Source organism: Aulonocara stuartgranti (assembly GCF_965226115.1).
Source record: "Aulonocara stuartgranti genome assembly, chromosome: 4".
NCBI classification, from domain to species: Eukaryota; Metazoa; Chordata; class Actinopteri; order Cichliformes; family Cichlidae; genus Aulonocara; species Aulonocara stuartgranti.
This window is the reverse complement of record NC_138942.1, coordinates 32,896,694-32,912,695: the sequence shown is the minus strand read 5'-3', so window position 1 is coordinate 32,912,695 and position 16,002 is coordinate 32,896,694. Positions and strand designations below refer to the sequence as shown.

General features: G+C 42.7%; 1 protein-coding gene across 1 annotated transcript; it reads left to right on the top strand.

Moving 5' to 3' along the window:
* Positions 1-5,125: 5,125 nt before the first annotated feature.
* cyb561 (cytochrome b561) lies at positions 5,126-15,743 on the top strand. Its single transcript, XM_082530118.1, has 6 exons — positions 5,126-5,250; positions 7,557-7,764; positions 12,548-12,646; positions 12,751-12,854; positions 12,935-13,092; positions 14,157-15,743. Exons 2-6 carry the CDS (start codon positions 7,560-7,562, stop codon positions 14,347-14,349), a joined length of 759 nt encoding a protein of 252 aa, XP_082386244.1. The 5' UTR covers positions 5,126-5,250; positions 7,557-7,559; the 3' UTR covers positions 14,350-15,743.
* Positions 15,744-16,002: the final 259 nt, after the last annotated feature.

Below are 16,002 nucleotides of genomic sequence, written 5' to 3'. Positions count from 1 at the left end.
AACGCTGCAGAATCTCACTTTCATTCACAGTAAACAAAAAGAGAGGAGAGGAGGAATCATAGCTGAGGCTATAAATATATTCTCTCTTTGCACAATGTGAAAATGCTAAATAGATACATGCGGAGGAGGTGGACGGAATAAAAAATGGAGACTGGGAAAAAAATGAGGGAGGAAAGGTTTGGAGAGAGATGGGGTAGAAAGGACAAAAAAGGAAAGAAGGTGGGAAATGGAGGAGAGGGTTGAGAAGGAGGACATGAGGAGGAGAGGAGAAACAATGTGCATTAAGCCAAAAAGAGGAGAAAGGATGGGTTGCAATGAAAGGTCGGAGAAAATGGAGAGACAGAAATAGAGAAGTAAAGAGCTATTCTGGTAATGATGTTGTTGCCATGGAGATGCTGTCCTCGCTCAGGCTACTCCACAGGTGCCTCGTGGGTATTTCTAAGGAACTGTGCTGATTGGAGGGGTTTATGGAAGAGAAGGCTATGGATTGGTTGGTGTACATGGATGTCAAAGGTCGTGTCATTGCTTCCGATTACTCTCCACATATTTTCTTATCCCCTCCTTTTATGTTCTCCCTCTGACGAGTCATGAAATGAATTGAAATAAAGCTAAAATGAATGAGGTGCATCAGTGATAGTAAAATGTGTATCACACCTACACACTGTTATGTAGTAAATTACAAGTGCGTAGAGCGCTTAATGAAAGGGTTTCCATGGCCAAGCAGCTTCACCCAAGAGCTTGCCACCATTGGACTCTAGAGCATTGGAGATTTGTTCTCTGGAGTGACAAATCACACTTCTTTGTCTGGCAATCCAATGGACAAGTCTAGATTTGGTGGTTGCCAGGAGAATGTTACTTACCTGACTGCACTGTGCCAAGTGTGAAGTTTGGTGGAGAGGGGATTATGGTGTGGGGTTGTTTCTCGGGAGTTGGGCTTGGCCCCTTAATTCCAGTTAAAGGAACTCTTTATACGTCAGTACACCAGAACATTTTGGACAGTTTCATGTCCCAACTTTGTTGGAACCTTTAATGAGCAAGTTTGGTGTAGAAGAACTTGACTGCACAGTGACCGCTACCCAATAGAACACCTTTGAGATGATTTAGAGCGGAAACTGAGCCAGGCCTTCTCATCCATTATCAGTGTGTAACCTCACTTTCTGGAAGAAGAAAACGCCCATGAACATTCTTCTAAACCTTGTGGAAAATCTTTCCAGAAGAGTTGAAGCTGTTATAGCTGCAAATGGTGGGCCAACAGCATATTGAATCCAATGGATTAAAATGGGATGTCACTCAAATTCATATGCATGTGAAGGCAGATGAGCAAATTCTTTTGGCAATATAGAGTACAAGAATTATTTATCAGGGTTGGGGTCACAAGGGCAGCAGTCTAAGCGGAGATCCCTCTCACCCGACCAGCTCCTCCAGCTCTTACTAGAGGACACTAAGGTGGAGGACTGAGCCAGTCAATTGATGTAACATCTGCAGCGGGTCCCAGGTCGAGCCTTCGGCCTTCTCTCAGTTGGGCATGCCTGAAAAACCCCACCTAGGAGCTGTGAAGGAGGCATACTTGTTGCCTGAATGACCTTAACTGGCTGTACTCTGAGCCCCTCCCAAATTACCAAGGTCCTCATCCCATCTCTAATGCAGGGCCTTAGATCAATACCTGGCTGCTCCAGTCCACACTTCAGAAAGGACTTTGGCATAGAAAAAAATGCTTGTAAGAATGGGTGAATGAGGCATTTTGTAGAAAATGCTTTGAGTGCTCAGATAGAGTAAAAAGCTCTGCGTATTTACATTTACTCATTCAATATAGTTACTGAAAGGGTAAAAGTAGTATTGGGTTAAGAGTTTGTTTGTTTGTTTTTTTACTTTTGACCCTAATACAGTCATTTATGAGAACAGAAGCCCCACCCACATACTGTTCAAACTTTCTGTTTACAGGGGGTAACTAATCAGAAGAAAGCTAGCCAAAGGCAAAGGTAAACGAAACAGCTTGTTCAGACAGCAATAAATTGAGGGACTGCACCAAGGCCTGCTAAGTTTCACTAGACCAAAATGCAGGAGAGGACAACAGGTAAAAGGTAATGGGTTTATTTACAACAAACAGAGAACAAGTTTGACAGAGGTATCCAGGTGAGTGTTGCAAAGGTCAGGGGCAGGCGTAATATCCAAAAATACACAGCAGAGATGTGACACACACGGGAGAAATCTGCAGCAGAGAAGAAGAGATACAATGTAAGTCTTTGTCAAGAACCAGAATTACTAAATACAGCTGAGAGCTTGAATGAGGATTATTTTCAACTCTGAATCATTAAACATAATCCAGTAGAGTCCATGAGTAAATATCCAAAGCTTTAAATGAGTACAATGCTCCAGTGGTATTAATATACTCATTAGCAACTAAAAGTATTTAACATAGTTTTATAAAATGAAAAAGCGAGCTTTACGTGCGAGTGTTTCTTTAATTGTGACATCATACAGCACCAGTGGGTGGAAGTACAATCTTAGAGTAATAGAAATGTGACAGGTTCAAACCCACAGCCGTAGGAAAAAAAGAAAAAATCTATTCATACTGAAGGAGGGTCAAAGAGACTTCATTATTAGAGTGAAAGAAGAGGGGGAGAACTGGGCACATGGGTGTCATTAAAAGTTAGAAGACATTAAAAGATGAAAAGAAAGGAAGGGGATGGAGGCTGTTGAGGACAGATTAATAAACAGCATGTCAATATGTGGCGCGCGCACACACACACACACACACACACACACACACACACTTACGCAAAAGGAGCAGTGGTGAGTCAGCCTCCAGTGAGTCACAGGAGAAATCAGAAATGTCAGACTGAAAAAGAGAGCGCGCGCACACACACACACACACACACACACACACACACACACACACACACACACAGACACACACACACACACACACAGGGCTGTAGCCACCCATTTCTGACATTAATGAAGATATCCTTGACAAACTGTTCTCTTTCCTTCTTCTAAAAAAAGGTGACAGCGTAAGGCTTTAGGCACACACACACCTGAGAAACACGTGAGTTTAACACATCCTGTGTTACAGTGCAGCTGGACGTTTGGATAATATTGAGTATATGCAGATATTAGACCTCGTCGTGGAGGATGTATATTTTCTGTCATCTGTTGTTGTCCCTTAACAACTCCCCAGAACCCCAAGATCAACACCATCAAGGATTTGGCTGCTGCTCATTAAACACACGATCACGAGGTGAATTATCCGAGACAGCAGCGCCCTCAAGAGGAGAAGAAGGCAGAGTGCAGGGATGTTACTGTGATTGCAATAACGCAGTACTTTTACTACATTTTAGGAGTAAACGCAGTATTTTTAAGTGCACTTCAATCGATAGTTTTTGTTTTTTCACCCTTTTTTCTGCTTGTCCAAGTCCACTAGAAATGAGTGCATCTGTAAATGTGAAATTTACAGTGGAGCTTGTAATTGTGATTTAAAGGCCAAACAGCCACAAGCTCCCAGAATGCATTGTTATTTACAGAATATTACTGTGTTAAAACAAAACAAAACAACACAGCAAAATCATGCTGTGATTTTTGCAGGAAATTATTAGAACATATAATGTTGGGTTTTTTTAGTCTGAGTACAAAGTCTCCTATTCTATTAGTCTACTATTTATGAAGTTTAGGAGTGTTGGTGGTGACTAATCCTAAGGATTTATTGGCCTGACCTTCTTGTCTTCAGTCAGCCTCAGTAACACTGAGGAGATGAAGATGACTACTAAAAATCAAAGCTATGTTAAACCTTTTTTTTCATGAGTAAAACTGTACTTCAGCAGCTCCACAGGTTGACACTTTTCCCAACTGACAACTGACAACACGGATAAGGCTTCAGAGTGACGCTCGGCTCTTTGAAGTAAATTTCAATCTCTTTTCCTGATGTTTATCAAGAACGTATATTCACTCCTGATAAAATTTACAAGACAAGAGCAATGACTCATGATCACATTGAAACAGCAGCATTTGCTCCTGAGCCACAGCCGTCCAACAACAGCTAACAGGAAAAATTTGACAGCGACACAGAGTGCCACAGAGCCTCACTGTTATATTGTAGCTGATGTTATTACCTGCATGATTTGCTTTTCTTGTGTGTGTGTGTGTGTGTGTGTGTGTGTGTGTGTGTGTGTGTGTGTGTGCTTTCCTTTACTGGAATAAATATATTTCTGCTGTCATGCACATATTGATGCTTAAAGGTTTAAGAGAATGCAGGAAATGATGCGCAGAACGTAGATCTGTATCCGTGATTGTTTTAAGAAGTTGGGAAATTCTATCAGAAATTTTTTTTAAACAAACAAAAGCATCTGATAATTCAATGAATTATAATGATTTTAATGTGCACAGACCCACCAGAATTCCGTAAACATAAAAAAGAAGGTTTAATGGTGACTTAATAGGGCTAGAGCTAATAATAAGATGTAGTGCTGCTTCCATCTATTAACCCAACATATTTCATCGATAGTGTTTCATAGTTATACATTTACAGCGATACACTGGTGAATTTTTCCGATTACTGTGCCACATCAACACCCCCGCCCCCTTCCGCCCCTGCGTCCATTGTCTTCATTACTCTGAGTGAAACTTGCTTTCTGGAAGGTAACGCAAACTGAGAATCCACACGAGTGGGTAGTGCCTTTAAAAGCACTGGTGGCTATGACTGTCTGCGTCTCCACTAACGAGCTGCTCTCATTCAAAGACGAGCGCTCCCATCTTCCTCCTCCTCTTCTTCTCGCTCACGCACCCACCTCCATCTTTCCCACTCCAGCGTTGTCAAGGCAACAAACCTTTACATCGAAGCTGTTAGTCATAAGTCCACGCAGACAACCCCCTCCCACCCCTCCCTTGACGCTGTCGTGACGTTTTATCACGTAAAATCTCATTTTCATGATTCATTTTTCTTGGAATCCTCTGTGTGAGCTGTGTGTACATCAGAGTTTGATCCCCATATCATCATCCTCATAATAATATTAATATTATTAACACGATCACATACATATATAAACATAAGTATGCTTTCCACTGCTCATCGCCGTCCTAAAGTCACGTGGGCTTTTTTTTTTTTGGTCTAATAAGGCCACCCAAAACAAACACACACACCCACACACAGGCGCACTTGAGCCCGGTGGCAGGCAGGGGAGGAGGAGGAAGGCGGATCTGTAAAGTCCACTCTGCAGGACTTCCTCGCTACAGCCGAGCAGACCGTGGAGCGCAGTAAGTACTCCACGCTTCCTGTCAACCTTATGCTCTGTGCCTTTCCACAGTCACTGTGAACATAACTCAGACACAGCTAAAGCAGGCTGGAGAGTCCCGTTGATCCCACAGGTAACAGCGCACCGTGGGAGCGTGAACACGACTGTTTGACTTGCTGTCATTCTTCCCGTGTGTGTGCGCGCGCGCCGTGTGCGTGGAAGGTGAATTGTAACAAAGAGGAGCTGATAATGGAGTTTGAGCTGCAGTCGTGGAAATCCGTTGGATTCGGCTGTTCTGTGCTCCAGTCCTCATGTAACAGCTGTGACACACTTCCTGTTATGCATTGGGAGCGTCATTGATATCTTGTGCCTTTTGGGTTGATATGAAACATGATAAAACACAGCAGACACAGGCTCCTGTGTGTTTTTATTTTTAAATCTTCCGCTTCAAGCCAGTGTGGTGCTGGCTGTGTTCGTGCCATCGTGATTCTGTTCTGTAACAGTGACATCAGGAACTTTAAGATCCTGTTGTGAAACGAAACAGACTTTTTGCTCCTTTTATGCGTCAGTAGTTTAGCGCAGTTCAGAGCCAAAGACGTGTAAGTACATGAAGGAGCCATTACAAATAGGTTATTCCATTTTATGCTATTTTTATACCTTTTAATGCATTTCTTAGACGCACATTAGGGAATGCCTAACAGCATGAAAACATCAACCCAAAGAAGAAGCACGGTGGCAGTGGCATCAGGATTTAGGCTTGTCCAGCTGATGTTTAGCAGAATTTCAGTGAGAGGTTAAGAGCAACAACCACAAGGTGAGCAGAGACCATAGAAAGTCAATGACGTTCAAGTGACTATGGGTGAAATAAGTGCTGGCACCAGAACAACATTTTCTAAACTTCCAGGCAAACTACTTCCTGTGAAACAGAAGAAGAACACCTGTTGCCTATTCGCTGTCCTATGTCAATCAACAGTGTTCTGCATTCCCATTGGCTGTTCCTTTAATCGCTTGCCTCAGAGTTGAGAATAATTAAACTTGGGACCAACAGCTATTTTGACTAATGCGACTACTAACATGAGAGCAAAGGATAACAGATCTATGTCAGGATAGCAAATTCATTAATTCAGGCAACCAGAGCCTGGAATGGCCATAAACAACCGACTATCAGTGACAAAGTAGAGCACAGCAGGTGATTTCCTTCCCTTGGTGGACATCCATTAAGAAACTGGAAGTTCAGAGAGCAAGAACGGTCTCCTTTAGCAGCAGTAAACCTTTTTTTTAACCTTGTTATTGCTGCTAAATGGAGGTTCATTGTTGCATTGCGTTGACCATGAACACCCTTTCATGGTAACGGTATTCCTTGATGGCTGTAGCTTCTCTCAGCAGGAAAATATGCCCTTCCACAAAGTGAATATCTGTGGGACGCGCTGGACAAACAATTCCAGTCTCTGGAAGCCCCACCTCGCAACTTCCAAGTCTAAAGGATCTGTTGCTAACTACTTGGTCCATGCTTTAGTGGGTCAGGGCTGCTTTGGCAGCAAAATGGGACCAACACAATAGGCATGATCAGACCTAATGTTATGCCTGATCAGAGTGCATGTGGTACTTGCATGTTAATATAATTGACATGCTCTATGCTTATTTTATACACTAATACGGCATCTTATGAAAAACTTACCCAAGAAACTGAAACTAACCCATAACTCTTCTCATTCCTTATTGTAAGGAATGAGAAGAGTGTCGTTGCCGGATATTAGCACACGATAACAGACATGTCATGATGTATGTGTAGTGCTTTTTGTTACCAGTGTATGAAGGGTTTAGAGCCTGATTTTATGTTCTAGCAGGCCTGAATCCTGAATCAGTCACAGAGGGCATTCAGTATATCTGTTTTTAGATATTTATATTTCTTTTTATAGATGGAAGACTGTTCAGCTAAATCCTTTTAGCATGGTAGACGGCCCCTTGGTGAGTCTTTTCACTGCCCAGTCTTTGACACTGGCTGGTGAAAGACAGACCCTAAAGATGGAATACAAATGCAGGAGTGATGTTGGCTGATGTTATGTTTCATGGGTACAGATTTTCTCGTACTGCAAAATTTCCTGAAGCAAATATGAGTTATTTTAGCTTTCTTTCCTCTCAAAAGCTCAAATAAGTCAAACTCTTTATAATGTGACATGATGAAAAATAATGTTTATGAGGTACTTTGTTGATGCTCTGTGTTTATCTTTGTCTAACCCATCCTTCTAATTGAATTTACTTTGATTTTATTCAGCAAATGGTGCAGCCTAAGGCATCGGTTCTAACTGCTCTGTTCCTGTCTCTCAGATCATGGAGGACTCTGCCCCCCGTCGTAGTCGCGCTGCGTTTGCGGGGCTGGTGGGAGTGTCCCAGGTGCTGGGTTTGGCATCGGTGGTGCTAACCGGTGTGTGGATGGGTCACTTCCGTGGAGGTTTTGCCTGGAATGGCTCAAAGCAGGAGTTTAACATCCACCCTCTGTGTATGGTGCTGGGCCTGGTCTTTCTGCATGGAGATGGTGAGTCCACACTGATCAATGAGTGTACAGGTAGAACCTCAGCCTAATCAGGATGTGGCTCAAACTGAGTGATGCATCTCTGTGATTGTATTATACTTTTTTCATTGTTAAAAAAAGGCTTTACTTTCCTCACCCATCACTCCCCATCAGGTCAGGCTAGATCGCCGCCCCTCCCTGAGCCTGGCTCTGCTGGAAGTTTCTTCCTGTTAAAAGGGAGCTTTTCTTTCCCACTGTGGCCAAGTGCTTGTTCAAAAGGGGTCGGCTGATTGTTGAGGATTTCTCTGTATTGTTGTCGGGTTTCTACCTTACAAGATAAAGTACCTGAGGCGACTGCTTTTGCAAATTTACTCTGCATAAATAAAATAAAATTGATATAAAATGTTTGTTTATTATGTATTTGGTTTTTTTCCAGCAGACATACCGACCGTGCTACTGTCAAACATTTTAGATCCCTAATGTTAGTGTTAAGCAATAATCCAGGGAAGTCATGAAATATCATCTGTATCATCTATAAAAGATTTATTGAACAGAACACATTGTATGAAGAATAAAGATAGAGACAGGAGGTTATTAATGCAAACAAGTGCTAACACACACACACACACACACACACACACACACACACACACACACACACACACACACACACACAAAACCCAGAATCAACATGAAATCAAACAAAGACATCATGTTCAATTTAAAACAAGTTGAGCATTTTGGTAAGTGTTTCAATGTTATTCAAGTTAAACTCTTAACTTGCACCACCTGGGGTAGAAATAGGCGACTTAATTTAAAATGTAACATCTCGTAGCTGATACTGATATTTGTTTATTGAGCATGTGGCTAAAACACAAGCCAGCCCTGCTCCCAATCGTGGGCTTGTTTCCATTGAGCACCATAAATGCTTTATAGAAGCAGAGCAGAGAGTTCTTGCTGAAATATCAAAGTGCTATCCAGCTGACCAGTTAGCCAGAGCTCAGCTGAAAATGTTAGAATAATTTGAAAAACTTGCAGTCAGTGATTGTTCCTCTCTCTTTTTTTCCTTGCAAAATGCTCAACAGAAAATGGCTGCTCTAAATTAGCAGGACTGTTGGTGTGTGTGTGTCTGAGCTTATGAGTGTGCACCAGTGCATCGTAGCCTCAAGCCACTGTTTTGCTGACTTGTTACATTAAGCTAACGCTGGCCAGACACCCATCAATCCTCCCTAACCTGACCCAGCAGGACTGAGACAAACAGAGGAAAGGGGGAATGGTTTGCATCACTGAATGAATGTAAACAGCTTGCGTGTGTGTTTTTGTCACGCATCCAGTAAAGGTTTGACAGGATGACTCTAAAGGGAAAAGTGGCACAAAAAAAGCACCAGTCAGCAAACAACAGCATATTTTTCACTGACAGCAGAGGGCCTCCACTCTATTGGTCTTTAAATTCTCTTGTCCAATTATGGTATTTCTCAGAACTGGGTCTTCTTGTTTGTTCATGCTGTAGCCTCCCTGTGCTGGATATATTGAGCTAACCGCTGCTAGCTGCACTCCACCAGTTTTAAAATGTGTCAGTTGGAATTATTATGTTATTTGCACCCTGACTGTCAAAATTGTATAAACAAAATCAAATATTCTTGTGTTAGAGTTCAGGTTAGTTGCAATTGACCTTCATGCTAATTACCAGATTACCAGTTAATTTGATACCTGACATTAAGAAGGAAGTTAGTTTGTTAGATGAAAGTGAAATAATATTTTTGACTCAGCTTTTTCATGTATTTACTCTGCCTTTTGTCATCCTTTATGCACAAATGTAGCTAGTTATAACTCGATGAAAACAAAAGGATGAGGCTCTACAAAAAAAAATAAAGCAACACTTTTTAATCAGAGTATATCATCAGCTGCCCAACACTGCCACAAGGAGGTTCTGGGGGACAGGCATTTACTGTAGGAGAGCTGGACAGGGTGGTAGAAGGCCCTCAATCCATCACTGGGACTAGTATCTGTTCCTTTGTGCAAGGAGGAACAAGGTGTGCACTACCAGAGCGACAAAATGAACTCCAGCAGACCACTGGTGTGAATGTTTCTGACCCAAAAAAATCATAAACAGACTTTATGAGGGTAGAACCGTCTGGTACCGTAGAGCCCTGTATGCCATCAAATACCAGAACTGGCCGGTCCACCATTGAGAGCATGTTCACCTTGAGTGACACACGTGACCCTGGAGAAGCTCTGGAGAATGGGATGCGGCCTTTAGCATTGTTCAGACTGACATCTCTGGTGGTGGGTCAGTGATGGTGTGGGGAGGCATCCCCATGATGGGACACACTGACCTCTACAGGCTAGTCGACACCATCCTGACGGCCATTGGGTGTCAAAAAGAAATCCTTGGACGGATTGCCAGAAACTTGGGTTACTGCTAGTAACTCGGGAAATCACCTTGTTGGTGCAGGAATATTATTCTATATCTGTCACACTGTATTGTTGATTTTTTTTTAGGCCAGTGTTAAGTGGCTCAAAAAACAAAAAAACATTCCTCTTCAAACTGTCAGGTACAAGGACTGGACTGAAAATGGGTGAAAATGCAGTCAATGTAAGACCTTCAGAAAGCTGGAAGAGTTTCTGCTCAAGAAGACTTAAGAAAAACATAATGAAAGTCTGACTGCTGAAAACGGAAAATATAAGAAAATGAAGAGTGGCTTAAGATGTCTGCACAGCACTGCATGCTTTTGTATGTAGTCTTCATGTAGCTTTAGTCTTAGTCACTCTGCAACAGCACGATGAACATCATTCAAGACTGAACTCAGATCACCACAATACAACGTTACAACAGTGAAAAATGCAGAACACACTTGACCCCACACATTAAGACAGTTGGATGACACGCCCACACGACATACACATCCACACAGCCAGATTAAAGGAAGTGCAAATGACAGCTGAGGTGAAGTTGCTCTGTCACACACAAATGTTTTGTGAGGTGACCTAAATACTTAAACAGCATAAAAATTGTAGGAATTTTGTCAAATCTGACTTGAACTTCAGATGTCACATGTTCATTTGATCCAGACGCTTGGTATGTGGACATGATGTGGAGAGACTGCCCACCAGCAATTACTGTGCCACACAAGCCATTAATACGTCTAAATGTATTCATTCATTCATTGTTTCTAAATGACACTATATAGCAGCTTGGTTAGGCCATTCTTTCCAATTCCCGTGTTCAGTTTCTTTTTAATGCAGATTTTCCCTTTTGATGGTGCCGTCAGTCATCCAGCTCAACTTGATTTGTTTTGGACACACCGTCACTGTTTTTGACGTATTGCTGCCACCTGCTCATGCTGCAGCAGACTTTGCTTTGTGTCCGCAGCCCTGGGTACCGTTCTAATGAGAGTAACCACATTAGCTCAACTGGTTCAGTGCTAGATTGCATTAGAGCAATAAAAACAAAGGTTAACTGGACATTAGAATGAGATTGAGGAAGGATCTTGATGTGAAATGGAAACCTCCTGGGGGTGTTCCTCACACAGAAACAAACACATGTCCACACTAATGCTGTTACACTTCAGCTCATGCCCCCCTCCTTCGCCTTTAATATTGGGTTCTTTTGAGTATCTTGCACCCCCATGAGGTGGCTTAAATCTCTGTGACGCTGTGAAGTGGAAATTAAACAAAGCTGTTGGCTCAGGTGGGTGAATGAAGGATTTATGCTGAGAACAATTAGAGAGTGTGTGTGGTAGAGCTGGAGGCTCAGTTGCTGCACAGTATTAATGCTGACCTTTTACCACAGTGTCCCCTCACTTCCAGCTGGACCGTCCTGACTCTGGTTCTGCTGGAGGTTTCTTCCTGTTAAAAAGGAGTTTTTCCTTCCCACTGTTGTCAAATGCTTGCTTATAGGGGGTCGTGTGATTGTTCATTCTAAATTAGTGTGTGGCTGTGAGCTTGACAGATTTTCTGTCTGTATCTGGTACCCTGGAACAGGCTGGCAGTTTGTTTTGGGTGTACTCTGCCTCTGGAGCCATAACCATTGAGATAAGCTCCAGCCCCACTGTGACCTTATACTGGATAGAAGGAATGAAGGAAGGAATCTGTAATTGCTTTATTTTATAGAAAATCAAATGTTAGCTCCAATAATGGTGTCACTGCAGGAAGTGACACACAATCATGCTGTTTAGTTGTGTTGCCTTGAATTCTGAATAAAATACAGATTATGTTTCTAGCAAAGTAAAGATAGACCTCAAAATAACAATTGTTTCTTTTTACTTGTGATTCCTTCCATACTTTACATGGTCTTCTAATTTTGTTGCCCAGTGGTCAATGCAAACAGCTTACAGGCGTGCACCGTGTTAAAGACTGATTGCAGACATCTTCATTCATTAGTAACGTGTCACATTCTGCCAGGCACCTTTAAAAATGATGGACAATGGGTCCACACAGGTGATGGCAGCTACATTGTAGCTACAGCTGCCCTGGGGCGCACTGTCAGAGGCGAGGCTGCCGGACACTGGCGCCACTGGGCCCTCTGACCACCACCAGTAGGCAAACATGAGGTTAGTATCTTGCCCAAGGATATTTGGCATGCAGCCAGGAGGCAGCCTGGGATCGAACCACCGACCCTGAGGTTATGAAATATGAGTATGAATCATGTTTTGCTGTTTCAGACTGCATTGGATGAAAAAACAAAAGTCTAAAAAAGAACAAACAGCAATTAACATGTGTGTAATGTTTGATCAGTGTTAAATGCACTTAATGGATTCTATAGTCTTCCCTCTGTCTCCATGTCTCTGTCTGTCTGCCTCTCCAGCCATCCTGGTCTACAGAGTGTTTCACAATGAGCCGAAGAAGAACGTAAAGCTGCTTCACGGCATTATTCACCTGCTCGCTCTCATCATGAGTATTGTAGGTAAGGGAGCTACATCAGCCGGCGTCTGACTGCTGCAGATGTTTGTTTTTTTAAAATAACCATGTGTGTGTCCGTCTGACATGTTGCTCTATGCGTGCGTGCAGGTTTTGTGGCTGTGTTTGACTACCACAGGGCAGCCAAGATTCCTGACATGTACTCTCTACACAGCTGGTGCGGTATGACTACCCTAATCCTGTTCTGCTTACAGGTACACACACACAGACTGAATCTCTGCAGCAAATGTAACACATTACAACACTAAACTTTTTATCCCTCCATTTTTGCCAGTGGGTGATGGGTTTGATGTTCTTCCTGTTTCCTGTTGCGTCGGCATGGTTACGAGCCTCATACTTGCCTGTCCACGTGTTCTGTGGCCTGGCTCTGCTGGTAATGTCCGTAGGGACCAGCCTGCTGGGCATCACGGAGACGCTCCTCTTCAACATCATGTATGTCTGTACTCGAGTATCTGCCCCCTCTTCATTTCATTAGTGATGTTCTTTAGGCATAAACCACAGACAATATGACATCACACGAGTGGCTTGTGAAGGTCGTTGTGTTTTTGTCATTTCTTTTTGAAATCATTTCTTGCTTAAGTAACTACATTTATTTGACTATTTCCACATTATTGTATAGTCAGCACCAGTGGTTTGATCTGAAAATATAAAGCTGGACATTTGTCCAGGGAATATAACATGGCCGGTTTTAATGGCTTCATATCAGATATTACGAGTCTGGTGCGTAAAGGCCTTTTTAGTTAGGGTCATCGCTGATTACAGCTTGGATCTCAGAAGTCAGATGGCTCTGATAAAAAGAAATCCACCACTCTAATCCAGTACATCCGCACACTGCTCTTGTTGCCTACCATGGTGGACATGGTACAATCACCAGTTGCTAAGGAAAATGTGTAGTGGTTCCTGGAGGTTGTTGGCTGCATGAAATTGGTTGCAAAGAAGGCGTTACACCAAAGACCTCCTAGCAGGCTGCTGAGGTTGTGAGCAATTTTTAAAAACCGTTGTCTGTAAATACTTGCTAATGACATGCTAAGAGGTAGCAAAACTTTCCAAAATGCAAGTTTGTCATTTCCATTCAAACTACAAACACAGCAATATGATAGTGACCAAAGCAATCGGAAGAAGGTCATTGCCAACCGGAATAAGTTTTTCCCTGGTGACACGTGGTTGCCAGGTTGATCACTGACCAGTCTGTAGGTCTGTGTGATCCTTAAGCAATCATTTCCCAGCAAACTCCACCAACCACTCGCAGTAAAGTCGGGGAGTACTAAATTTTCCCTCACAACTGCTGGTTGAGGGATGGTCACTGAGTGACCTACATTCATTGATCCCACAATGTCACAAGTGCAGAATGTCAGACAAGTTAACATCACATGGTTTGTGGTCACATGTCTGCAAATCCTCAATAACCACCATCTGCTCCTGATTTATCTCAACTAACCTTAAATTTTACTATGCCCTTACCCACTTATGATGTCTCCTTGCTTCCTTGGGGCCAGGCCGACCTACTCTAAGTTCACCCCAGAGGGAGTGCTGGCCAACGTCTTGGGTATCCTGTTGGTGTGCTTTGGATTGGTGCTGGGACACCTGATGACGAGGGAGGAGTACAGACGCCCACCAAACCCAGAGGAAGAAGCTCTGTCCGTCCATTTCAAGACACTGACTGACGGGGGATCACCAACCACGCCTTAATCTCACTCTGAAGCCTCTCTGTGATCTACATCTACAGAGCCAACAGACCACCTGTGCTACCAGTCTCTGTTAGTACCTGCATACCTGTCAGAAAATGAGTTCAGCTTTAGGTTCAGTGAAGTAAGAACAGAAATCTGTAATAACTGTCCTTCTCATGTTATTATACCAACCAGCTCTGTCAGCTTTGTCACGAAAAACATTTATACAAACATAGTTAAAAATGTACTGTTTCACTACACATTGTGATATGGATGTTTGTGTACGTCATGTTTGTGTAGTTGAAGGGCGCAGTTTATATTTTATTGTTTCCTGTTGTGCAGTGTTCATGGTTAGGTTGGGATTCTCGTTTTGCTTAAATGTGTCTTGGATTCCTTCACTTGTGTTTTATCATTGTGTCTTAACTATATTAAAGATGTAGCATCAGCCGACCGGAGTAGCTGCAGTGTTCTCCTCTCCCGTCCTTTCCTCCTCAGCTCTGCTCTGTGTCGGCTTTGTGAGGACAGTTATTGACATTAATGCACTCCCAGCGTCTCACCCCCAATTTTAACCATATTAACTACAGTAAATCTCACACCTAACATAACTCTAAAACCAGGTCTTAACCCTCAGACAGACAGCGGTGTGAGAAGATTCAAGTTGTACCTTCCAGAAAGTCACAGCAGATGGCTGCCATGGGCGTTATTTGGTGATTGTGCTGATGCTATCCTTTTTAGTAAATCTGGCACCTTATCAGGGGAATTAAATTTGACTAAAGAAAGAAACCACAAACACAAATTTCTACTTTGACGCTCAAAAAGAAGCTACACTACCCTCAGAACAATTGTACAAATCCTGCAAACGTAGCCTTTCTGTGAGCAGGGTGGAGCATGGTGGTGCAGGGTGGTGCGCTGGTGCTCTGCTGGAGAACCACGTGTTCAAAAACTGTTCTCCGCAGCCGCTGTCTACTCTCCGTGCTGCTTTTCTGTCTGTGAACATTGGTTGAGTTCCCCTCATGTTCCTCTCTGCGTAACTAAAGAGCCACAGGTCCACGTTCATTTTGGGGTCAATATGTGGCATTAAAGGTGGTGTGAATTGGTTGTATGATAAAATTTCCTCTGCTGTTGCTCCGTCTTCGTGACCTGCAGTACCATAAAGTCCTGTTTTCTGACCGAATCCTATCATTAACTGTTCCTGTTTAAATGCTTCAATAACCTGTTGTGTGTATTCAAATACCTACATGTATGTTTTAAATCTACTTATTTTTGTTTTGCTCGCCTTCGGCTCGGACTTCAGTCTTTGTGCCTCAGAGAGAGCTTGGTGGAGGTTGTTCATTTTTCTGTAAGTTGTGACAGTGTCGTTGTTCACAGGAAGTCGCGATCTCATCAGGACAACCTGAAATAAAGTGTTTGAAATTATTTTCCCCAGATTTTTAACATTGGATGTGAAAGCAGCAAGAAAACATATTTGAATTGTAGATTGTTTTAAAATGAACATTCTAAAACAAACATTTTTACTGTACGTAACAAGCTGTTCACGTCACCTTTATGCGCATTAAGCTGCACCAGTTTTGTCGTTTTGCCTTTGTACACCAACATAGTGGATTTTAAATCACACAGGCAAGATGTCATTGAAGTGCAGACATTCAGTAATAATCTAAGTGGGGATCACGTTAAC

Bases quoted from the DNA above. Each gene is read 5' to 3' on its own strand.
- cyb561 (XM_082530118.1), top strand. From the start codon at position 7,560: ATGGAGGACTCTGCCCCCCGTCGTAGTCGCGCTGCGTTTGCGGGGCTG. The intron at 7,765-12,547 runs GTGAGTCCACAC...CTGCCTCTCCAG, and splicing joins GGTCTTTCTGCATGGAGATG to CCATCCTGGTCTACAGAGTG. The intron at 13,093-14,156 runs GTATGTCTGTAC...CCTTGGGGCCAG, and splicing joins ACGCTCCTCTTCAACATCAT to GCCGACCTACTCTAAGTTCA.